The sequence below is a fragment of the Melanostigma gelatinosum genome, assembly GCF_949748355.1.
Source record: "Melanostigma gelatinosum genome assembly, chromosome: 11".
NCBI classification, from domain to species: Eukaryota; Metazoa; Chordata; class Actinopteri; order Perciformes; family Zoarcidae; genus Melanostigma; species Melanostigma gelatinosum.
The window spans coordinates 15657387-15683444 of NC_136644.1; the positions used below are offsets into that span (position 1 = coordinate 15657387).

Sequence of the window (26058 nt, forward strand, 5' to 3'; positions counted from 1 at the left end):
GTTTTTTCGCAGACTATTTGTAGACGTTGAACGCTTAGACCAGATTAAAACGTGATTTGCAACACTATCATTTTTTGATTTGAATTTGAATTTGAAATCCGGGTTAGTGCTCACTAATGTATTCTTTATCATTAATTTGGAATAGTTATTCACACAATTGCCCCTATTATTTGATATATTGAAAGAATGGTAAATTGCCTATCATGTTTACCAAAAGATCCCTTTTATTTTGTAGTCAGTTCTGACAACACGTATAAACTCACTTCGGCGCTTCACTTTCTCCCTCAATATAGTAATTTACTACATCCCACTTAGAACAAGCCACAGCACATTAAGTATTTTCAATATATTGCCCACCCCTAAATACATACATATTACAAGTTAACCAATAATCAAACCACAACCACTCTTAATGATGTTTTTAATGTGGGCCTGTGCAGGTCAAGAGCTTGTAATTGATGTTATGACTTTGTCAGCCACTTTGCATGAATTCCCTCACTAGGGCTATAGCAGCTGAATACCTGCAAAGTATATACATTTATTAATAATGCCTCAAATTAAGGACAGTAAATACTGACAGATCTAGAAGGCTGTTACTGTGAGGCAGCTGCATATGCATGTGTCTAATATGTGCGTGTTGTGATAGCCAAGGGGGTGGCTGATTTGAGTGCATGAGTCTTCAAAAAAAGCATGTTTTTAAATTGTTATCATTTTCTAGCTGTGACAAGTCTTGATACTCTATTTTTTTTTCTCCCCCAAACATGACACATGTTTGTGAAACGACACAAACAGCCTGTCAAAGTGTCTCAAGGATCCACCTACAGTGAGCTTCTGTCTGTCATTGAGGAGATGAGCCGTGAGATCCGGCCTACATACGCTGGGAGTAAGAGTGCCATGGAGAGGCTAAAGAGAGGTATACTTAACTTGTCAAATAGACACAGTACCTGATCTCAGTGCAAGTCAGGATTTGTGTGTGCTGAGTATCATGAATAGTTCATAAAAGTACTGATGGGGTCACAAATGAAAAATAAGATTACAAATGTGGACAATAATTTGTAATATTCACAAATGTATGCTACACACAAATACCAAGTAAGTGTAAGACAGTGTAAGACTTCCGGACTTAAGTAACACCCCTTCCTAAATGATTTCAACCCAATCCACGATCTTTTCCTGAACCCAACAAAATAGTTTTGTTCCTTTAAGCGCAATAGGTTGTTTACTGTGAAGTTTATTTTCAAAAGACTGTACTCATGTAACAAGACGAAAAATTGACACATGTTGCTGGACTTTCGTAAGAAAATGCACGAAAAACGCGGAGTAACTTTTTCGCAAGACATCATGAGAACCATGAGGATACGTTGCTTAAACAAACAGAATGTACTCTCGTCTTTTATATTAGATTCAATGTTATAAGTAGGCTATACTACAATTATGGGAACAATTTAAACACTTGGCTTCGTCATGTGCATTAAAGGACTGTGGTCAAGTCAGCAGACACTCAGATCTCCGTGGTCAACTCAGCAGACACTTAAATTGTAGTGAGTGCACCTATACGCTGAAACTTACGGTAAACGCATTCAAACGACACAGATCGGGAGCGAGTGAAGGACTTTGCAAAGTTAGCGGAAAGATTAACGTGAGACAACTTCCTGTTTTCTACAGACGAACATCCGGTTTTCAGAATGAGATACCAACAAAGTATACATATTGCATAACGAAATGAGATTAAATGAATTATATTCACATTAAGTATAAAACATGCTACCTGCATCTCCTGAGTTAAAGGGAAAATACACCTAAATTGTGCGTAAAGTGTCTTTATTCTTTGATTTGAGGGTTGCTGGAAGTTAATAATACCTGATTGACAGTCAATTAAGATATTTTACAAAGCAAAAACTGAATTCTCTTTTTCGAGATTTATTCATTTCAAATGTATGACTTTTACTATGAAATATCTCCAAATTAGGACAGTAAAAATGTCTAATTTTCAGTATGGGCGGAGTCAACGATGTCCTCAACACATACATATCAGTCATTGTCTGGGCTTATTGAGAAAATAGTTTTTATAGCACCTTCAACATTGTGATATTACCCATCTTTGTCCCGAACATATATGCATTGGTCATTGTGTGGAATTATTGAGAAAAACATTTTGATAGCACCTTAAGAAGATTGAAGATACTGTAGCACCCAGTTACCACAGAGACCCGGTTCACAACAGCGTAAAGGCACATTCACACAGGAAGCAGTGTTATAAAAATATAAATGCTTTATTGGTACAAAACTATGTGGAGTAACCAGTGACAGCTGGTTTAGCAGGCAGGAGGAGTTCACAGACCATGCGATAAGATAGGCATCACAAACAATTTAAAGCCAAATAAACAAGACAAAAGACCAAGGCAGCGTCCCACTAACTGTTCAGCAACCCAGCCACCCCCACTTGGATTCCCTCCCAGCTACCATTGGGTGCACTGCAGGAAGCTCTGAAACAGCCATCCCCCAAACACACGCTGTCCCCTCCGTAACTGACGCCTCTCAGACACTGCGCTACTGACGCAACGTATGCGGCCTCACGATACGTCTCCGCTTGTTGTGGGAGAGAAAGCAGGTGGACTCGCCCCCCCCCCCTGCTTGTGGCGGCGGAGACAGAGAGCAGATTCAGCACAGCCGCTCGTGACGGCGGAGAGAAAGACACAGGACGCGAGTTGCCAGCAGGTGCCTCTTTTCACCTAATCAGGACCGTGCACCTCATTACCGGTCTGGCGGACCCAATAGTTACACCCCGTCATTTCCACTTGGTTACAACACCATTTGAAGATACAAATTCAGTTCAGAGTTTTTGCTTCGTAAAATATCTCAATTGACTGTCAGTCAGGTATTATTAACTTCCAGCAACCCTCAAATCAAAGAATAAAGACACTTTACGCACAATTTAGGTGTATTTTCCCTTTAACTCAGGAGATGCAGGTAGCATGTTTTATACTTGATGTGAATATAATTAATTTAATCTCATTTCATTTTGCAATATGTATACTTTGTTGGTATCTCATTCTGAAAACCGGATGTTCTTCTGTAGAAAACCGGAAGTTGTCTCACGTTAATCTTTCCGCTAACTTTGCAAAGTCCTTCGCTCGCTCCCGATCTGTGCCGTTTGAATGCATTTACCGTAAGTTTCAGCGTATAGGTGCACTACAATTTAAGTGTCTGCTGAGTTGACCACAGAGATCTGAGTGTCTGCTGACTTGGCCGCAGTATTAAAGGTATGGTACGAATACAAATGCTAGATAAAACACTATGGAAGACATTACGCAAATGTATTTTGTACCAACATCTCCTGCGACCGTCCTGTGGGTCCTGATCCAGTCTTTGGGAGTGACGACGATAACCGCTACTCTAGCTGATTGCATGCATTGATGAATGAGCTGCATAATACTTCCACATGGAAATCCACAATTAAGTGTTGATTACGTTTTTGCTGATTAATTCAAGTGTTTTGCTCCTTGGTTAGCGTTTAAGATCAAGTAGCATGATGTGAGAAAACCAGTAAAATGAGAAGCCACAAAATGATGTGGCCCATTCCATTCGCTGTTTTGCAGATAAATGAGATGTTCATTTAGTTTTGAGATACTATATTTATGGTTTATTAACACCTCACAGGCACATGAATACAGAATGATGTTCAAGGTCTTGTTTAGCATTTTAAAATCCTCAAACTCACTTCTCAGTACAATACCCAGTGAGCATTTTTTGGTTCAAAAGACGTTTAAAAGACGTCTATGCCCGACGTTGAAAAAACGTTCAAAAGTGAAAGTTTTTTCGCAGACTATTTGTAGACGTTGAACGCTTAGACCAGATTAAAACGTGATTTGCAACACTATCATTTTTTGATTTGAATTTGAATTTGAAATCCGGGTTAGTGCTCACTGGGTACAGTCATGGACTGCAGGTATCATGACGGCAAGATGGAGGGAACCTGGAACACCCTCTTCACAACCTCTGGTGGCCAAAAGAAATACAGGCACCATTACGCCCAGTGGTTTAAGCTGCAAGCTGACAGTATGTCATCTTATTTACAGAAGAAGTGGGTTTTGAACTTAAACTGAGGTCTTGTACTACGTGTTTTGCTTACAACTTACAGAACTTTGACTTAAATATAGGTGTTTTATTTTCTATTTGATTGATCGTCATCGCTTTCTATAAATATGTACTCTGTATAGGAGTATACATATTTACTCCTATATTTACACATATTGTCCACTACTTGTGTACAAAACACTCCTGTCTAGTTTTTTACCTTTATCTGTCCAGCTGAGTCAGATTCCTTGTATGTGCAAACATACTTGAATAAAACTAATTCCTATTCTGAATAGTTTTAAGTGCAAGGACAGAAAAAAGGCTTTCAATTTAATTTCAAAGAAAAAAATAAAACAAATACCTTACTTATTGTTGACTGTTTTTTTTATCTAACTGTGTGTGTGTTGTCCTTGTTATTGGTCTCCAAACAGATCACTCTCCCCAGACACTGCATAAAGCTCAACTCAGTCCCACATTATGTGTATTCTTCAGATGTACAATACCTAACATGCCATCCAGACCCTACAGTCATTTAACTCTCTCTCTCTCTCTCTCTCTCTCTCTCTCTCTCTCTCTCTCTCTCTCTCTCTCTCTCTCTCTCTCTCTCTCTCTCTCTCTCTCATTTCAATATGCTTCATCGGAATGAATGCAACAAGGACAACACGATTGCCAAAACGTCACTCTCTGACAATGCGGTATATGTGGATACCTGTGACTGATCAAATAAGATATACATCGATTTACATATTCAACTAATTTATTTGTGTTTGCGTGTAAGTCTTCTATTTTATGTTTGGCACTGTGGAGATTCCTTGTGATGAATATCTGGAAGCCCATTTCCACCACTGTGAGGAAAAAATGCAGATCCTGTAAGTCATTATAATGCGATACGATCTCAAAATAATGACTTAGCATCTCATAATTATGACTTACTATGAGATAGTAAGTCATAATTATGATGATGCTCAGTCATTATTATGAGATAGTATCTCATTATTATGAGATAGTAAGTCAGAATTATGAGATGCTAAGTCATAATTATGAGATAGTATCTCATTATAATGACTTACAGGATCTGTATTTTTTCCTCACAGTGGCAGAAATGGGCTTCCATATACATACGTTTGTCCGTCATCCAATTGCATCGCTCTAAAAGTAAAAAAACAAAACAGTAGTACACTACGCTTCTCTACTGCGCAGACTCACTCAGGGAAGAGAGTCTCGCTTCCCCCAGAGGATTTCTAGTCTCCTTATAAAGGTAATTAAAATAACACTCTTTTGAATCATTTCTGGTCTTCTCAATGGACACACGTGTAAATAACCTTCGTATCCTTCACTGTCTGTATATAGATTATCAATGTTGCCTCACGACTGTTTCCTTGCGTCCTACTTATGTTGTTATGCTAACCGGCGACTGTTAGCTAATCTAGCTAACATCACCAAGTAGTGGTTAGCTTGGCTCCTTCCTCTAAAGCTAACGTCAGCTTTCGTTTCACTCCGCACCACCTGGCTCCAATTAGTACTGACCGATCTTACTCACAATCCTCAACCCGGACACACACACAACCGAACAAGTCAAATTCATATCATATTCATAGCTCATAAATGAGACGAAATAAATGCATTAATGTGGTTAATGTTCATTCAGGTAGCACAACTCAAAATAATGCTTTCAAAATGCACGAACAATTGTTAAATACAGCAGGAAATGCAACATGTAGCACGTGTTTAAAAAGGACGGAAACACTTCAAAAGGAAATTGCAGGACAGAAACAGGAAAACAAGATAATAAAGTACAAGCTGTATAATGTGGTGCTTGGTAAATAAATGATTACTTGTGGCCACTACCACATGACCTCAGAGGGTTCTTATGGATAGAAAAGCAGCAGCATTTCCTCTGATTTTCTAATACATTTGAACTGTAAAAAGGGAATCTTCGTTACAGATAATGTAACTTATTTGTAACGGCTTACTACAGCTGAATACTTGGACACTAATTGTTATCATGAAATATGACGAACTACTTGCAAGTCTGATGGTCTGAAGGTAAATGCAACTTCAAGGACAGTGAGCATGAAGCTTATACTTATATTGTATATAGCTGTTAAATGTTTATACCTACATCTCTTCTAATTATTTGCTGCCCTTTTTTATTCTTTATATATTTTTTCTTGTTTATTGTAAAATAGTGTCTGTACATTGAGAGCGGAGTGGAAACCGGAGCCAAATTCCATATATGCGTACGCATACATGGCCAATGAAGCTGATTCTGATTCTGATTCTTAACTCAGTTCAAAGCATCACTCCAAAGTTCAGATGTTATAATTGAACTTTACGGGCACCTCCTTAGCTAAGGGATGAATCGCATAGCATGAACCACAGCATCGCTGGTTTGAGTCCAGGTCAGGGACCTTAGTGTTTCTCTGTCATCTCTGCAGTCTGTTTGTAAAGGCACTAAAAACACCAACAAAATGATATTCACTGCCCTTATAACTGCACACCGTAGCTCCCTTTATCATTCTGAGGATGAATATACATTTGACATGATCATCTTTTAATGTGTTTCTGTGTGTGTGTTTGCGTTTGTCGTCTTTTAAAATCAGCTCTTAGGAGCTCACCACCACCAGTAAAGCTGTATAAGCACCGGGTTGACGGGGCCGAAGGAAGCGGCGCGGCGTATGGGGAGCTGCCTGCTGAAATCGCAATGAGTTACAAACCCATTGCTCCTGCGCCCTCCGGCTCCAACCACACACCTCCAGGTTCTAACACCACTCAGTTGGACATGCAGTTATTGGCCCATTGACATCTGTGTTATGGATGATTCTTGGTGTTACAAGTTTCAACCATAGTGTGTCACATCTGTTCCCATCTTCTGTCTAGGCTCCTCTGTGCCCTCTCCATCCCTGCCCTCGTCATCAAACTTCAGGCCGGCTTTTAGTGACTTTGGCCCACCCTCCATGGGCTTTGTTCAGGTATGTCTGAAGTACAGTTATTCATGCTGTCGCGTTGTCTTTGTTATATTTTCTCTCAAATAGCATAACTTTTTGATCTAACCCTTTTATATATGGTCATACCAGCATGATCATTGTAATAAACTAATCTGAATTTAGAAGGAACACAGATTGTATTTTTTCTTTAATTTTGAAATTCCACACCAAAATGTCCTGAGCGGTTTGCTTTTATTTTGAAGTGAAACTGGTCTTTGGAAATGTATTCTTTATCATTAATTTGGAATAGTTATTCACACAATTGCCCCTATTATTTGATATATTGAAAGAATGGTAAATTGCCTATCATGTTTACCAAAAGATCCCTTTTATTTTGTAGTCAGTTCTGACAACACGTATAAACTCACTTCGGCGCTTCACTTTCTCCCTCAATATAGTAATTTACTACATCCCACTTAGAACAAGCCACAGCACATTAAGTATTTTCAATATATTGCCCACCCCTAAATACATACATATTACAAGTTAACCAATAATCAAACCACAACCACTCTTAATGATGTTTTTAATGTGGGCCTGTGCAGGTCAAGAGCTTGTAATTGATGTTATGACTTTGTCAGCCACTTTGCATGAATTCCCTCACTAGGGCTATAGCAGCTGAATACCTGCAAAGTATATACATTTATTAATAATGCCTCAAATTAAGGACAGTAAATACTGACAGATCTAGAAGGCTGTTACTGTGAGGCAGCTGCATATGCATGTGTCTAATATGTGCGTGTTGTGATAGCCAAGGGGGTGGCTGATTTGAGTGCATGAGTCTTCAAAAAAAGCATGTTTTTAAATTGTTATCATTTTCTAGCTGTGACAAGTCTTGATACTCTATTTTTTTTTCTCCCCCAAACATGACACATGTTTGTGAAACGACACAAACAGCCTGTCAAAGTGTCTCAAGGATCCACCTACAGTGAGCTTCTGTCTGTCATTGAGGAGATGAGCCGTGAGATCCGGCCTACATACGCTGGGAGTAAGAGTGCCATGGAGAGGCTAAAGAGAGGTATACTTAACTTGTCAAATAGACACAGTACCTGATCTCAGTGCAAGTCAGGATTTGTGTGTGCTGAGTATCATGAATAGTTCATAAAAGTACTGATGGGGTCACAAATGAAAAATAAGATTACAAATGTGGACAATAATTTGTAATATTCACAAATGTATGCTACACACAAATACCAAGTAAGTGTAAGACAGTTTTATCAGTAAATATTAACACTTTACACACAGATTTTTAACTTCATCTTCACAGGTCTAGGAATTTTCCTCTTTAAAAAGCTTCCTCTGTATACAAATGCTATAATTATGTGCTAGTGGAAAACTCTGACATCGGTGAAACTGTGTGTAATTTCAGAGTGGGAAAGAAGTTTTTCTAATAAACACCTGTAGATCAAAACCCTGTTGCTGGTTGTCAGATGTGTGAGATACGAACGTTAAACTCAATATGTTTTGTAGATGGTTATGGTAACTGAAAAACAACATGCACCATTAATTGTAATTTGCTTTGGATTTAAAGAAAGTCAAAAGCAAAGCCAAACAAATAAAAAGAAAAACTTTTGATGTGTGGACACCGAACAAAGAGGAAGTAAGGCCACTGTCAACAAAATATGAGAAGGAAATGATTATTATGCTACTCCCATTGTATGCTCCGTTTTTAAATTCAGATGGATAGTTATGAAGATATATAGAAGTAATAGACTGCCGTGATTGAAGTAGAATCACAAGCATTAGAAGCTTCAGTCGTGTAAATTGAACAGGTGGACAGACGGCTGAACCCAATTTTGCCTTTAACTTGGCCTGCAGTTTTCCTGCAGGCCTATGGTTATCATAGCAATAAAGACTGTCTTGGATGCATTACATTTTTTTAGTTGAGGTATACTCAGACAGAAATTGCTACCACTTATTGTAGCAATGAATATCATTAATATCAAACTGTTGATTTAATGCCTCCTTGCACCTTGTGTCTGTCTTCAGGTATAATCCATGCCCGTGCACTGGTCAGGGAGTGTCTTGCAGAGACGGAGAGAAGCGCCCGCACATAACCTTTTCAGAAGCTCCCCTCACTCCTCCCTGATAAAAAACTGTCCTCATCGAGATCCCCATCGTCTGTTTTCCTCGCCAGCTTTTTATAGGTGCATTATGTCCTCCTTGTCTCCACTGTTCCCTGCATTCCACCACACCATTTTGCTCATCACAAACTTTCTGTGTATGCAAAATGCAGTTTTGTATCCATTTTGAAATTAGTGTGGTGAATTTCTACGCATTTTAAAGTTAAGCTGTGGGTGAAAACCTTACTCGAATGGATGGGAAAATATTATTTTGACCATGAAAGTTGGGGTTTTTCAATCATGAAATCAATGTTCCAGCTGCACCATCGTTCAAGTTTTTTTTTTTTGATTATCACTCTGCAACCACTGAATATTCTTTTGTTAATATGGACATTTTGAATATACCCCATTTCTATCCATCCTTGCTTTGTTTTCATATTTTGTTACATGTTTCTCAATCCCAAAAAACACTGTACATCAAGTCAATTTGTTAGTAATGGAAATTTTGTAAACCGGATTTTTGCAGTTATGTATGTATATCTTAATTAAATAACAGAAAAAAACAACTTTCAGTGTGTTTCATCTGTGAAACATGTTTAATAGGTTGCCAGGGAACTGCTATTTTAGTTATACTGCGGGCAGAGATGAGACACCATATTAAATGTTTTTCATTGAATTAAAGAGACTCTTCATGGCACTGAGCTAAATAAATACTCAACTGTTGAAGGCCCCAAGTGCACCTTCTGCCAAGATTTCTCTAAACGTTCTCTGACATTCAGAGCATCAATAGCAGCAAACTACCAGTATTTGCTATGTGAAGGTAGTCATGTCTACCTAATTAGAGAATGAAGTCACACTCCCTCTGTGTGTTATCCGAGCGTCTCGCCTCATTGAGCTATCAGAAGACAATCCACTAATCGTGGATTTGCTCTGAATAAAAGGCCTTTTCACAGCATCTGTCTTTGCAGGTTGAACACAGGTGTAAGTAATAACATTAATTACAGCCCTGTTATATTTAGGCTTCTTCAGGACGGAATTGTGCACGCCAGCATACTGGAACAGCTGTGACACAAATTGAATGGGGCCGTAATTAATTTTAATCAATTGCACTCGTTAACCTTGCTGTGACATGTCAAAATGTCTGCTGTAAAAAGGGCCTTTTCCTTATTGAGCTCTTTTTAAAATATTTTGAACATCTTTTACTCTAGGATGCGATGCAAACTGTTCCGTTACAAATCACGTGTGTGCATGTCACAAATATATTGACGTAAAATGCAAAACCGGGGGATAAACACAAATTTATTGTCATTTACATTTATCACAACCTCAATAACGTTTCACGGCCTAACTAACCAGCTGCTTCACAAGAAGAGAGATGAGAAGCTCTTTATGAGCAAGTGAAGGAGATAGTAAGGGCTTTGTTGAGTACATCGTGACAAAAACTATATGATGATATAGGTCTTACATATATATATGAAATGAGTACAAAGGAGAAAGCAAAGACAAGTCCATGCGTGTTGTAGAATGATTGTCACAAGACAGCTTGGTTTCCCAGTCGCATCTACCAGGAGAACGGTCTGCTGCTTACTCCAGTGCTTCCGCTGTTAGAAGGAAGAGCGGGTCTGGCGTGGAAGGCAGAGGTGTGGATGTGAGTACATGACGTTCCTTGTGCACAGAAAAAAAGTATTCCATGGTATCGGGAATCCATTGTAATCGCTCCTAAAATTAGTAATGTTAGGATTATCAGCGCTGCACATATTTCAGAGAAAGCAAGACAACATAAAATGCTTAAACTACTCATTTCTAAGAAAAAAAAGAAAAAATCTTTGCAGCAAATCCTGTGAAAAATGTTGCTACAGATAACATGGTGTAGGTAGTAGCGGGCTAAGTAAAGAAAAGAGTTTACTTTAGAAAACTATGACGCCCTAAAATAATGATGCCGTTAGCCAGTACATACCTATGGTTATGTCAGCCTGCCTTAATCAAGGGCTGAATATTACTTTGATAGAGGGAGTAAGGCAGGAATGCAAATTGCACCTTAGTGTATATATATATATATATATATATATATATATATATATATATATATATATATATATATATATATATATATATATATATATATATATATATGCGCGCATGGCTTTGCGTGTATGACCGGACTCCTGTGAGAATATGTTTGCGTGTTCCATGGAGGGCTGAGTGGCAACAGTATTCGGCTCGGATGCATGGATTAAAAACTTAAAACACCAGTCAGCGCGGTTTCCTCCTCCTCTTTTGAAATTCACAGGCATCCTCTTGTTCCAACCCACTGTGAGATTCAACCCTGTGAGGACAGAAGAGCAGACACTTCTTTGAATTTCTGCATTATGTTATGACAAATGAGCTTCATATGAATATCCAGGGGACAGATAAGAGTTTACAGAAATAAAACTCGAGGTAGACTGACTGTAGTGGCAGTGGCTGGTGTTGCGTTGTAGTTGAATAGGTCTTTGTAGCGACCCTTTTCCTCTTTCTCTTTGGTGCGGATCTTCTCCTCCATGGTCTTCAGCTCCTTGGCGATAGACGGTCCCAGAGAGGGGTCCAGCTCCAACACCTTGTCAAAGTCTGCTCGGGCCTCCGTCTCATTCCACACTGCAGCGTGGGCCTTAGCTCGCTTGTAGAAGGCCTTCACGTTGTCTGTTAGGAAGGGGGACACAAAAAAAATAATGTATACAAATTCTTAATTTGCACATAAATCAGAGCTCCTACGCATCCTGGAAAACAGCATGAAAAATTACAGAAAAAAGTCAAATGTCCTGTAAAATGATTTCAACATTCTCATACTTTCCCTAATCTTAAAATAAGCTATAGGCTGTCAGAGCTCCCTAAAACAGATATGTTGTGATGTTATGTTCAGGATCATAATAACTTTCAGATGGTAGTTTATAGATAAGAGTACTTTGAACAAGGTGCTCTCGGGTTATGCTATGGAAATGCTATGAACACACCCCCAAGTCACGTAGCATGGTAGCAAAAGCAGGTTCGATGACTTCACATTCTTCCCAACTTGTTTTAAACGGTTGAATAATGGTAAGTTAATAAAATCATGCAATTTAAAGGAGGAGTCTTTTGGCCACATGATTTAGCCATCCCTGTACAGTACACTCGTGTGGCAGACTCATAAACCCTGAAAAAACTTAGTTGTTTAAGCTTCATTACATTTGAATCAATCTAGCATGTACAGCACCAACAACAAAGCCTTACCCTCATATTTGAAGACTATGGATGTGCAGTGTTCGATGACTTCGTAGTACTGGCCCTGGAGTAGCTTGCACTGGCAGTAGTTGAGGAGCAGTGGTGTTATCATGTGGTCCAACTTCACCCATACTTCGTCACCAGGGTGCTCCTGAAAGGCGAGACCAAAGTCACAGAGAGGAGTTACAGAATGCATTTTATTGCATATTTCAGTGTTTATACTGGTATATTATAATGGTATATTATAAAAACCAGATCTGATCTGATCTTTATTAGCTCGTATTTAACTGTGCTCGAACCTTCATCTGTAGATTTTTGAGGCAGGCAATGCCATTGTAGTACTTCTCTGTGGCTTCCTTAATTTGGCCCTTTTTGAAAAGCATGTTGCCCTCCTCATGGATCTGAGGCACGAGCTCGAGTTTCTCTTCGTCTGTCATGGCCCACACGTCAAGCTGGAACGATCCTGGAGTCAGAACCTGAGCAGAGGAAAAGAGAGAAGATCAGTGGCAGTGGGAGCTCACACTGTAGGGGAATATAACTGTAGTTGTGTGAGGCAAATTGCAACTCTTTATTGTACATATAAATTACATTAGAAGTTTATTAGATGCACATCTACAGTCGAATGCAATTCATTACAATATCCGTGCCTAGGAATCGTGTCTTAGGAATAAGCCTTATACATTTCAGCTTTTGCTTAAATTGTGTTACAACAATTGAGACCAAAGGGGTGTCATATTGGACTACATGATATCGATAGGTGTTTATAATATGTTGTTGTCACCCTCATGCATATGGAACAACTTTGATTTCACACTTGATTTGTGAGAACTTTTGCTTCTTTTTTTCCACAAAAAATGGTTTGGAAAAAAAAGGTTTATATATGTCAAAGTAAGATATTATAAAAAAGGGTATTGGGACCAAAACTTAGGTATTGTGTTGGTGATACAATAGAAAAAATAAATAAAACAACACAGTTTGAGTTTGTAAACCTGAATGCAACCCAATAAAATGAGCACCATTAATATTAAACTGTGGGCTCACCTCCAGCAGCTCGATGCTGAAGACGAGAGGCTGCTGACTGGCCTGAAGCTGATCCAGGTCCTTGTGCCCCAGAGAGTGGTGGGAGTGGATCTGAGCAATGCCGCAGCAGTGCCTCTGGCCTTCCAGGGGGTCCTTACCAGCACTGATGTTTCTCAGGGACTGGGACACGAGCGGATATAGTGCCGTGTGCTGACGGGTGAACAGAATTGGTAAATGCACACAGAAAGAACAAGATTGCCACTTCATCCCAAATGTCCAGCTCACTGACCTTATTGTCACAGGTGAATTCTGCAACTTCGCCTTGTTTCATGGTGATGACCACTCTCTCCCACACAGCTAGTTTAAACTTCTTGCCCAAGATGAGCTCCATGGGTTTGCTGCGGCCCCCCATGGTTCTGGAGTCATCCAGCACTTTGCCATCACACAGGCTAGTGCGGTAGTGGAAGACCACCTGGTAAACAAAGATGGGACGTAAACACGGACAACATTACACACACAGCACACTGCTCAACAGAACTATCCGGTTAAAATAACGGTTGTGAATGCAATACACTTTTTAAAGGACACGCGATGCATTCGATTCTGCTTGTTTACTAGAAACAAAAGAGCAATCTGTACGGATCAGACAGGCCTGGAGAGAGTCATCATATTCTGACCAATCACAACAAAGGAAAAATGATTGATGTGGTCTGCCGACCAATCAGCATTCATAAACACATGCCATCCTGTCCCACCCCCTGTGTTTCCATCAGATGAAAAAAAAAAAGAAAAAAAAAATGTAAACCGGCTAAAAACAAATTGCAGCCGCAAACAAATCTAACGTTGTACAACCACAAAGGGCGCAAAGCTCACAAGCTTGTCAGCGTTATCTGTGTACACGCGCATTAGGTTTGCTGTAACGTTCACATTAACATCTATCTGACAGTCTGCTGTGTTAGCTAGCTAGTGGTAGCATTAGCTAAAGTGCTTCATCGCATTTCTTAAACTAATTCAGCGGACTGGACTGGGCAGTTCCAACCGTCGACACACTGTAGTTTTACCTTTGTTCCATTGGGAAAGGTCGATAGCTCTCCTTTACCAGGACTTATCAGTTTCTTTACTATTCCTTCCTCGAGAAGCTTGCGTGCCTCTTCCTCCATCCTTGACCGAGTCTCAATTAACGAGAGATGACGATGTTTGCCGAAGCCACCAACCGAGTCGTTTCGTGGGACGTCCCTCTGCGCCTCAGAGCGCCCTCTAGACGTAGCCTGCGCGAGTGCCTCACTACAATAACAACAGACACAAAAGTGTCATGAAAATATACATAACGAATCAAGTACTAGTACGCTATATGATGCACTGTCTCTTATTTTATGTAAACCTAAATCTGCCGTCTAAATTCCACACCGTTTTGTTATCACAATCAGTTTACTTCAAATCTGAATCGATTGATTTTGACTATTGTAGAATACCAGCAGGCTAAATATCTAATTTATTCCTAATATTTTAGAGTTCGTGCATCTCTTGGCTTCCTCAATTTTTCCACACCTTGCCACTGCGAAAAAGAGTGCTGGTTTGACTCCTGCAATTTAAATAGGCCAGAAACCGCTGCTAGATATCTAAAATAAAGTAATTAACAGTTGATTGTCTCCCTTGCTCCGACCACACATCTTCTGATCTCAACTTCACACCTGTAAAGTGTTGTGACTGCATCTTACACAATGTTGATGCTTTGCCACTTATGCGCCATCAGCTATCAAACTTCTCTCTGATGGAACCAGCTCCCAGTTTCAGCACGGGAGGCAGACACCTTCTCGAAATTGAAGAATAAGAATAAGCTTAAGACCTTCGTCTTTTATAACGCTTATGGCCGGCTCAGGCTTGTCTTGGAGCAGTCTCTAGTTATGCTGCTGTAGGCCTAGACGGGTGGGGGGACTTCCTAGGGTACACTCTAATCCTCCTCTCCCTCTGTACGTTGTCATGTCCCATGAATGCATGTTACTAATTTGGCTTCTTCACCAGAGTCTTTGTGCTTTCTCCCCTCACAGGTTTCCATGGATCGGGGTTACACCTTGGATCATGGTTGCACCTTTTGCCGTGGACAAAGTCATGGTATAATATACATGTCATGAAAAATGTCATCCTATAGTATGGCCTTTAAAGTCATAGTGTTTTATGTCAGAAAAATTGTAGTATAGTTTGTTTTAAAGGCATATGGTAACTTTGCCCTTGATTGGAAAAAATCTCAACTGGCACAAATTCAAATATACAAAAGTGTTATTGTAATTTCACAGTCATTATTCACACGACATAGAAAACACAGGCAGGACCAATCTCCTTCTTTTTTGTGTACAAATACAGCAATATCAGTTCATGTGGCGGAAACATAGTCGAGGCACTGAGTGGTTGAATTAGTAGTGGTCATTACAATGACAAGAAAAAACAACCATGTGACAACACATGTTTTGTTACAAGTGACACAATACAATTCATTTTAAGATAGCAAAGAAATAAATGTAGTGAAATGTAGTGTCTCGTGAAATGTCATTTTTCAAAATAGGGTAGGTAGAACAATTTGAAGCCTCTCCTTCCCCGGACAGCACAGCTGATGTATATCACATGGTACACTATAGGAAATACAGGTTATGACATTGTTAATACCAACAAAACAAGGCATGCATTTACTGGTACAGGCTAAGGCCAAGCAAAACAAAAACTCTTGGAAACAATGGATCAATTTACCTCCAGGGATGAAGAGGAGAAATCCAGGTACAAAGAAAATAGCACTTGAAACACCTGTAAGGACCGTTTTATTAGTTACAATACAGTAAAAAGACAGTCACCAACTCGAGTCAATGAAACCACACAACATTTTGGGAACTATGCGTATTTGCTTTGTTGCCAGGAGGTGGATGAGAGGATCGATACCACTCTCATGTCTGTACGCTCAATATGACGTTACAGCCATGAGACTGTTCGCTTAGCTTGGCACTGGAAAGAGCTAGCCTGGCTCCGTCCAAAGCTAATAGAATCAGTCTGAAGTTCAATGATTAACTTGTTTAATCCATACAAAAACTAAAGGTTCAAATTCCCCAAATGTCAAAACATTCCTTTTTAAAAGAATCAAAAAATGTACTATACTGGTCGCAAAGAGTTATTCACATTATCTATTTCCTCCATTCATTCAGGGTGACATTAACTAAAAAAGAAAACTGGCAACTTTAGTTTTACTTTTTTTTTCTGCCACTTGAAAAGTATTCCTACAGACAACCTTGTAAAGTATCTATCTTTTTTATTTCTCTCTTTCTTTTAAAGTATCTTATTTAATAGGTCCTGACGCTGTTGCAAACTACAACTGTAGTTTGTGTACTGTGCTGAATACAGCTGGTACATCTTAGGCCCAACTGTCCCATTTATTCACTTGTTTTGTGTTTGTGAGTTAGTATTTTGGTTTAATTTGTTGGTTATTTGTTTCAAGAAATATTTGTTTCATACACAGCTTTTCAGCATCTGTATCAGCTCATACAACAATCTACAGCTTTCTGATGATTTAGGGAAAACTATAACTATAAAAATAACCTTGCATCTGGACAGTGATTTATTGTGTCATTTCTGGACACTAAAATAGTTTATTTTCCTTTTTTCCTTACCTGCATTTGGATTCAGCTGTATGACAACACCCGTGAAAATAAGAGCTAAAATGAAACAATACAAAAAGTACATCAGTGATCTCATTTATATATATATATATAAATGACATACTTCTTCTTTTCATTAGATTACTAGTTAGAACAAAATGTGTTACAGAGAGAGAATCAACAAGGGTACAAAGTTCAGTGTGCCAAACATGTCCCTGACTGACACAACACTGAACAAACTACCTTTTAATCTCTAACTTTCTGTGCCATTTAAATATTTCACATTTTAGTCATTTAGTCATATGATCTACTTCATCCAAGAAGAAGAAATAGATAACACATTTTTATTTCCTGAACCATCTTCTGTACATTTCAAGTAACTACTCTTAAAAGGGTCAGAGCTATTATGCAAATACTTTATTCATGTGACATTAGAATATTCATGAGGACAAAGCTGTGAAAATGTGAGCAAAACAGGAGCATAAGACCGAATAATTAAAATGAAGGTATTCCTCTTTGAATTTAGCATTTATCGCAGCAAAATCATTCTGGTTGTATATTTTACACGTAATGAGTAAACAACTCACCAACTCCAGTGATGAGGAGAAGGAATGAAGCGAAAACAACTCTTCTGTTTTTCTTCACCAGCGGATGGGACACCCACCTGTGAAAATATTCTTTAAAGTAAATATGTTTATCTGTGTGTGTATGTGTGTGTGTGTGTGTGTGTGTTCTCACCCGCAGCAGTGTGCAGACAGCTGTGTGACTGAACTCAAGGTGCTGAAGGACCACTGGGAGCTGCAGTAAGACAGAGTGGCCGGGTCGCTGTGGAGAGAGAGCAGGAACAGACTTTATCTCACTTTTCAAAGCACATGGTGGTCTACGATCAAACGTTCCACCTGTAGGACCCACCTGATTTTAAAGAAATTATTGAAGGAGGAATTGCCATTGCTGCCCAAGACGTCTTCATTTTCCAGATTCTAAAGACGCAGCACAGATAATAAGAGAGCAGCAGTTTAAAGTAAATCATTTATTCATTGTGATAATTTTTTATAGTAGTTGAAAGTGTACCTGATATTTTAGGTTACTGTGTTCAGGGGAGCCGGCAGCAGCAGCAGGAGAGGGATGAGTCTGAGGTTTGGAGAAAGTTAGAGGACCAAATGTCATCTCTCCTCCTTCTCTGTCGTTGTCTCTGCCCTTCCATCCCTCCGCCTCTCCATCAGACACAGCTCCCTCCTCGTCTCCCTCCAACGCAAAGGCATCATCGATACTAAACTGCGTGGCCATGGTGATAGCCTTTTACACGCTGAGGGCCTGTGGCTTGGTGCTCACTGTTGGTTCAGAGTAAAGATCAGTGCTACTCACAGTGCGCGTGCTCACACCTTGGGGAAACATTTTGTGGTAGTTAAGTTGTTATTAAGTGACGGGTCATTTTTGCTCATGCATTTCTTATATACGCGCTCACATGCCTGGGCTGTGACGTTAAGTGTTACGCACAAATAAATAGTCTGGCGTCCCACATCACCTCTATGCAATATAACTTAGCGTTAACTAATGTTTACGACGCTAAAAGGGCGAATGTAGCCATACAGTCAGGAAAAATATACAGTACTGCCTCGACTCGGACTACATATTTTAGCAGACTGGACCGAAGTTAACTAAAATGAACCAGCAGCTAACTGGCCATTGTTTGTGCTCTTTCCGCTAGTCGATCAGATGACCAGGAGGAAGACTCACTGTCTGAAGTAAACTTTTTCTCCGGCAAGGCTGAACCCGACTCCACGTTGTGAAGACACAGGTCACATACTTGTACACTCTGGGAATTATCTTCCAAGTCTTCCTGGCACTTTTGATCTCGAGAGCAGAGCGATACAAGATTTTGCAAAAGTTTTGAGCGTCTCGTTCTATTTTTAAAAACCCGGCTATCGATTGCTCATGTCTGAATCCGCCCAACGCTCTCTTTGAGGAGTCACTTAGTCGAGTGTCGGGTTGTCGATCGACACTCACTGGTAGAGTAGAAGTATAGGCAGTATCTGTGGTATAAGTATACAAGTACTAATCCCACACAAAAAAAATACAAAGTACTTCATGTAGAAAAATGGCTTATGTTACTGTTATAGGCTGCGATTATATAATTTGAGAATGTGCATCAATGTGTAAGCATCATTTCACTGTTTTCAGACAATTTCAGAAAATATTGACTTACTTATCCTCAAAATGCTTGTTATGAGAATAATTTAAGGACCAATAGTCCAAATTCAAAATGAATTAAAATTATTAAACTATGAAAAGGAAAAGCAGCAAATCCTCACATTTGATAATCTGAATCCATGAAATGCATTTTTTACATGAAAAACAATGATCAAAATAGTTTTTATCAATTGGCTTGCTGATTAATCAACTGATTGTTTCAGCTACTTCTATATATATTGTTTGGTAGATTAGTTGAATTGATAACAATACACCATATTTTATAAGATCTTTGTATGTTTTTCATACAAAAGTATTAATCTGTAGGAACTAGTTACTAAATCTATAAAATAAATGTACCGGAATAAAAGGTAGAGTATTTCCCTCTCAAGTGCACTTAGTTACATTCCACCAATGCATGAAAAGACTTGTTAGTACCCTTCATTGGAATGATTTAACGTCACAAAAGTGTTCTTACTAGATACATAAAAATGCTTGGTTTAAGGAGTCTTTAGGGATAAAACCACCCTAGAAATGACACAAGTCAAGTTGTCTCTTAATTTAGTTGTTAAATGGGCAAGACTTCAGGGATGGTTATTATGTTATTTGGTAAGTCTCTTAAATGTATAAACAAAAGGAAATCGCTGAAAAGTAACTGACAGCTGCTATACTTAGTGGTAAATCAAATTGACTGAAGTCCCTCCAGCTGTCCTCTTAACAATACCAATACTCCCCAACAAACTGTACTTAAAAATGTACTAATTAATTTAATGATCCCATTAAAACACTTATTGTCACTCTGCCTCCATCAATTTGGCACTTCAATGATACGTTATGATTGTTGTCCACAAATGTGGGAACATTGTTTTCTGCCAATTAGAAGACACTCAGCTTGTTTTTCTCCCACTACGCTATTGTCCGTATATAGTAATGCAACCTTTAGCAAAATCAAATTTTGTGAAACACTTCAGGCAAAAACATTCTGATAATTGGAAATGAGCCAAAGTGAAACTTACCGCCAACTACTAATGAATATGTTTCACATGTCAAGATGAGCAGTTATGATTGATGATAAAAAATACCTGGACTTAAGTACTGATATATTAAGTAATAAAATACTATATATTTCAATGCAATGAATGCCAAACAGGAGCATAAATTGTCCCACTTGATTGTGTTGCCAACATGTGGAATCATGGGATTTCCAGTAAGTCAGAAGACCTGCATTATGCAAACAAACATCTCTAAACCAATAAGCACCAGATTAGTCATTGATGGTTGCAGCTTTGAGGAGCAGACCGTTAGAGGTGGTAGATGGAGTGAACAGTGTCGGGTGTGGCAGAAATATCGCGGGTAAAAAAACAACTGGTCACTGAATTTGGATACATTTGGAAATTCAAGGTGTGAGTTTTTAATGTTTCTCTGACTTTTGTTGTTGATTATGCAATGAACAGAAGCAATATTTCGTACAGTGTATGATACATTATTTTTGTTATTTATCTTCTGAAGTTTTCTTGGGATTAATCTCTGGCAATGGTGTATTTAATGCAAATCTAAACTGTAGCTAAATGATTACAGTTTCAAAAGTTTCAATAGTGTTTCAACATGTTTCACAGATTGCACCACATTGTTGATCTTCTGCCCGGCTTGGTGCCATATTCAGTTTGAAATCCTCACTTGCAAAACAACTTCAGCAATTTGCCAATTTCAATTTACTCCCTTTGCTCCGTTTTCCGCTTTAGATGAAACTACAGGCTGTACTTTGCCTCGTGCTGATGCTCAATTATGAGGTAAACTTAGTAGAATAATGTAGAATAAGCTCCTTATACAGTCGCTCTGGTTGAATGTTTACCATTATCTTCTCTATAAAATATTGACCAAAGTGCTTAAACCTCATCCTTCTTGCCTCTTGAATTCATCAACTTTCCCTCACATGTTTGAACTCCGTCTTTCTACTTAGCTTTCTTCATGCATAGATCTCCGAGTGGTACCTGGTTCCTCTCTGGAGCTGCCCTGTCTTTCATTTCAAACTGACCTCACTGGAGCGGCCATCACCTGGGAATTCAATGGTCTTTATATATTTTGTAACTACCACCACTATTGTCACTGTTTTGCAAAAGTACACAGTTATGTATGTATTCAGTTTGATCTTTTCTTAATGCAGGGGAAGCTGTACATGTCAGTGCTCAGTCGCCTGGCTGGCCTCGAGTTAAACAAGATGGCTTGTATCTCTCTATATCCCCTGTTACTGCTGCCAACGAGGGCGAGTACTTGTGTTTGATAAAAAAGAACGACATGGAGATGATAAGGACATACCACGTTACAGTTGATGGTGAAGATCATAGATGCACACTACTCTTTTACCTTTATGGAACATTTTGACTCTAATATATATATCAAATTTACATATCTAACATTCAGCAATATGCTCGACTCTAAAAGACTTTGTGCATTTCTTTTCAGCATTTGTTACCTATACCATCAAGGTAATCGAGGGCTTTACTCCTCACCTCCCGTGCCATTTCCCACCTTCCAACCAAGTCAAGGCCAATGCACTTTGGTTCAAAGAGACAGGTAAGAGGAAACAGTTGCACCTTGAAGACGATCCGACAGCTGAACATAATAGAGTGGAGCAGCTTTATCCACTCGACCATGATCAGACCATCATCATCAGAGACATTGTCATGGAGGATGCTGGAAATTACACATGTCAATCTGCTGAGGGAGAGAAGCTGAGCTCTGTATATATCATTGTTGAAGGTAGGTTTGACAACCTTTTCTATATACCTAAAATGAAATGAAATAAGGTCATTTTTTCTTATTAATAAAAAAAAAACAGGTACATTTAACCATCTGCTTAACTTTCTTTCAGTTCCTCCTAGCGCTGTTCCTCCCTCCTGCAGCAGCTTCACCACAGCGTGGGAGGCCTGCCAGGACGAGAACGATCGCACAGGGGAACCCATGTTGCAGGAATCCATCACAGAGTTTTCCATGAAGCTGTATTCTTACCTCAGAGAATCACAACCCTCCAGCAACTTGCTCTTCTCTCCTATCAGTATCAGCGGGATGCTGTCCCATTTGTTGTTAGGTAAGACAAAGGAAGCAGGTCCTCATTTTTTATTTTGAAACAACATAATGATACATAATGATAAATCATTATTCTTGTATACTCTAAAAGTTTTATTTTTTATTTTCAACAATTCCCATGAAAAGACTAAAACCAACAATGAGTTGAAGTATTGTCTTGGCGTCAAAATTCTGATATAGCTTATTCCTCTGTGCCACAGACCTCCACTTTTAGCAACACATTAATGAGCCACACTGTTGCAAAGTGTGATGTGTTGCTTCATCACGACGAATGTGGGCACTGTAGATTACTTTCGGTTGATCCCATACACCATCCTGCTGACAGAAATTGCACCAAACCCTACACAATTTCCTCCAAATGTTCAAAACTACATAGCCCAACGGTAGTACTTGTTTTATGTTTTGTCAAATATGTATACATTCATACATTCATGTTTTCATGGAATTTGAGAATATAAAAAACATAGAACACCACCAATATCCTTGAAGATTCTTTGGTCTAACAAGGATGAATCTTAGCAAAAGGAATCATTGTCTTGGAAGTTACATAAAAATGTTAATCACTTTGAAATGTCACTGGAGTTTTTCTCTACTTATGTTAAATGCATAACCTGCAGCCTTCAACATCACTCTAAAGTACAGTATATATCATTCCTATATTGTCTTTTCTTCATCATGTTCAGGTGCAAGGGGTGACACCCGTAAAGCCATTGAGAGGGCTGTCTGTGTGCCTCATGACTTCCACTGTGTTCACCTCCAGATGAAGAAGCTGAGAGAGAAGTTGGCCGGCTCCTTGCAGATGGCTTCTCAGATCTACTATAACCCACGTATTACGATCACAAGCTCACAAAATGGCTCCTCTGCAGTCAAAGAGCTAGATGCAGAGGTTCTGAGTGCTCATAAAAGGATCTCTATCTCCGCAGCTCATCATGATTTATCTGTTCTCTTCCTCAGAAATGAACCTCAGCGAATCCTTTACCAACCAGTCCATCCAGTTCTATGAAGCGGAGCCCACCAGGCTGCTGGAAACCAGCGAGGACAACACACAGATGATCAACAGCTGGGTGGCAAATAAGACCAACAATAAAATCAAACACTTGGTCGACTCCGTGCCAGCCAGTACACAGCTGATGCTGCTCAACGCTGTCACCTTTAGTGGTCAGTGTCCTATGTTGCGTGTATGTGCATGAGGAAATGGTGGAAGCTTATAAAGAATGTGTCTGTGTGTGTCAGGTCAGTGGAAGGTCAAGTATGATATGAAACCCAGGAAAGGACTTTTCACAAAACTGGATGGTGATCTGGAGATGGTGTCTGTCCTCTATCACCAGAAATACATGGCGGCTATGACGTATGTAGTTGAGCTAAAGGCACAGGTAAGCAACAGACACCTTAACCCACCCATTCACATACTGTACACAGTGGAGGTTTTCAAACAGTGAGGAGAGCCAAAGATACTGTGTCAAAATGTGCACTCTTTCACGGAGACATTACTCAATCAAATCTGACTTCACAGACACGAGACACACGTGTTTATAGTCGGCGAGACTTACAGTTTGTATATATCATTTTAAAAACAAAGAGGAGGAAGCTCTTTATAACTTCAGAACTTGCTTGAGAATCATCACGTTTTAACTTTTCTCCACTATCAAAGTAATCCAGTGGAAGTTGTGTGTACATTCATGAGTACATTGCAAACATGAACTGCTAATAGTTCATTTTGCTTACTATTAATGTCGCTAATTCTCTTGCTCTTCTATTTTTCCGCAGGTGGCAAGGTTTGCCCTGACGGGTGACAGCAGTCTTTACATCCTGCTACCTCGCTCCAACAAAGTGACTGACCTGCAGCAGGTGGAGGAAAGGATGACGGACACGGCTGTGCGTCAAATGATAGAACAATTTAAAACAACACCTCCTCAGCATATCGAGGTCACTCTGCCCCAAATCAAATTGGATATCCAGCCAGACATGAACATACTTATGAAGAAATTAGGTTTGTTCATCTTTCATGATCTTTTCTGTCCGTCAGACTCATTCAGCTCATTAATACCACAAATTGAAAATCACCTATGCTTTCAGCTTTAGCTTCCAGCCAGTAGACATTCAGTAATTAAGTGTCATTTGTGAAATAACCATACCTTCTGCTATTTGATCTCCCTCTGTCTGATTCAATTACTTTGCTTCCGCCCCTTCTTTTTTCCCTTACTATCACCTTTCCACTCTTTTTTTCTCCCGGTTCCCCCAACCAGGACTGTCGTCACTCTTCGAGGGTGCCAACATGTGTGGTCTCTACTCAGAAGAGAGGGTTATTCTGGACGATGCCAGACACAGAGCCTTCCTCGCACTGACCGAACAAGGAGTTGAGGCCGGGGCCGTCACCGCTGTGTCGTTCTCTCGCTCCTTCCCTTCCTTCACTGCCATGCGGCCTTTCATCATGCTGCTGTGGAGCGACGGGGCCAATGTGCCACTCTTTATTGGCAGAGTGACCGACCCATGAGAGAGAGAGATTATATGTTATATTGGCACAATATAAATTCAGTAACAGCATTGCTTCAAGTAGTTACTGTACTAAAGTGAGCAGTGACCCTCACAAAAACATATATCGAAGCCAGGATGTGTTTTGATTTCAAAGATGATGAATAAACACATATTAACACAACGCAAATGCTGCCTGTCTTATGTTTTTGAAGAATGAAGTACAATAGAGCAGCGGTTCCCAAACTGTTTAGGCCACGCACCCCCTTCTACATCCCGACCGGGTTCACGCACCCCCAACCCCCCCCCCCCCCCCCCACACACACACACCTTAAAAAAAAAAAACAACAGAGCCGCATAAAAATCGGACGAATGAGAGAACAGTTTGCTCGCGCGTGGCGTTTGTTTACAAGATAAAAAACACAAAAACTCTTCCTGCACCGTGCCTTCGAAAAGGTAACGGACGTAACGTTACGAAGGTAACGGACGATTGGCCAGATTGGCCACATCTGTAGGCTCGTCTACTTGCAGAGAGTAAAACTCACTCTTCTTCACCTCCAGAATGTCCCCCGGGTGAAATCCGGGACTTGGTTTTATGGTTCCGAGTGGCGGGCGCTCACCCGTTGGCGCTGGGACGCGAGGTCTCCAGCCGCCCCCGCCGTGAGGCACCCGATCGTCAGGTCTTCAGCCCTCGGAACAGGCCGCGGGTCATTAACTCGTGGGTGGCGGGGTAGAGGCGAGGCAGATCACAGAAAAATAATAAAGACTAGAGTACAGCAAAGATATGTTGATGAGAAACGTATTTGTACGTCAAACACAAACGTAATCAGGGAGAAAATACGTTCGTGGTAAAACGTAATTGAGAATGCATTTTAGTTTTGGGGGAACGTCATTTTTAGGAGACAGGACTGCACCGCCATTACATTTTTCCTCTCGCGCACCCCCTAGAGGCAGTTCGCGCACCCCACTTTGGGAATCCCTGCAATAGAGGATCACATCGAAGGAAGACAGACGACCACTGAAACAACTTCAATTTATTTTGCGAAGAAGTTACACAAACCCACCACAGGATGGCAGCCATACTGTGTGATTGACATTGAATACACAGGGACTACAGTAGTGAATTCCCCATCTCAATCGCCCCTGCCCTCCTGCATCAGTACAACTGTAATCAATTTAAGGAAGACGAAGTGTCAAAATCTGTGACAGTAAAGGTTTTGTTTCTTAAAGCAATAGCTTGCTTGTTAAAGCACAGCAACTGAGCAAAAAATACCCTGAATCATCGTA

General features: G+C 39.8%; 4 protein-coding genes across 4 annotated transcripts; 2 read left to right on the top strand and 2 right to left on the bottom strand.

Annotated features, from left to right (window-relative positions):
- The first annotated feature begins 5266 nt into the window (after nucleotides 1–5266).
- On the top strand, nucleotides 5267–9677 carry cdk2ap2 (cyclin dependent kinase 2 associated protein 2). Its single transcript, XM_079279555.1, has 5 exons — nucleotides 5267–5335; nucleotides 6681–6836; nucleotides 6958–7049; nucleotides 7962–8082; nucleotides 9054–9677. The coding sequence occupies exons 2-5, from the start codon at nucleotides 6782–6784 to the stop codon at nucleotides 9119–9121; spliced, it is 336 nt and encodes a 111-aa protein (XP_079135681.1). The 5' UTR covers nucleotides 5267–5335; nucleotides 6681–6781; the 3' UTR covers nucleotides 9122–9677.
- A 1588-nt stretch (nucleotides 9678–11265) lies between these two features.
- aip (aryl hydrocarbon receptor interacting protein) lies at nucleotides 11266–14561 on the bottom strand. Its single transcript, XM_079277946.1, has 7 exons — nucleotides 14446–14561; nucleotides 13674–13856; nucleotides 13406–13594; nucleotides 12664–12840; nucleotides 12374–12515; nucleotides 11577–11806; nucleotides 11266–11453 (listed from the first exon to the last, which is right to left on the bottom strand). Exons 1-7 carry the CDS (start codon nucleotides 14542–14544, stop codon nucleotides 11448–11450), a joined length of 1026 nt encoding a protein of 341 aa, XP_079134072.1. The 5' UTR covers nucleotides 14545–14561; the 3' UTR covers nucleotides 11266–11447.
- A 1098-nt stretch (nucleotides 14562–15659) lies between these two features.
- Nucleotides 15660–18932, bottom strand: tmem134 (transmembrane protein 134). The gene is made up of 8 exons (XM_079279359.1): nucleotides 18760–18932; nucleotides 18094–18353; nucleotides 17935–18002; nucleotides 17761–17847; nucleotides 17610–17686; nucleotides 17035–17079; nucleotides 16127–16180; nucleotides 15660–16011 (listed from the first exon to the last, which is right to left on the bottom strand). Exons 2-8 carry the CDS (start codon nucleotides 18307–18309, stop codon nucleotides 15929–15931), a joined length of 630 nt encoding a protein of 209 aa, XP_079135485.1. The 5' UTR covers nucleotides 18310–18353; nucleotides 18760–18932; the 3' UTR covers nucleotides 15660–15928.
- Nucleotides 18933–20954: 2022 nt separating this feature from the next.
- Nucleotides 20955–24793, top strand: serping1 (serpin peptidase inhibitor, clade G (C1 inhibitor), member 1; the record flags this gene model as incomplete). Its single annotated transcript, XM_079278305.1, has 10 exons — nucleotides 20955–21002; nucleotides 21173–21281; nucleotides 21377–21544; nucleotides 21676–21972; nucleotides 22085–22300; nucleotides 22983–23126; nucleotides 23254–23457; nucleotides 23533–23672; nucleotides 24067–24289; nucleotides 24546–24793. 10 exons carry the CDS (start codon nucleotides 20955–20957, stop codon nucleotides 24791–24793), a joined length of 1797 nt encoding a protein of 598 aa, XP_079134431.1.
- Nucleotides 24794–26058: the final 1265 nt, after the last annotated feature.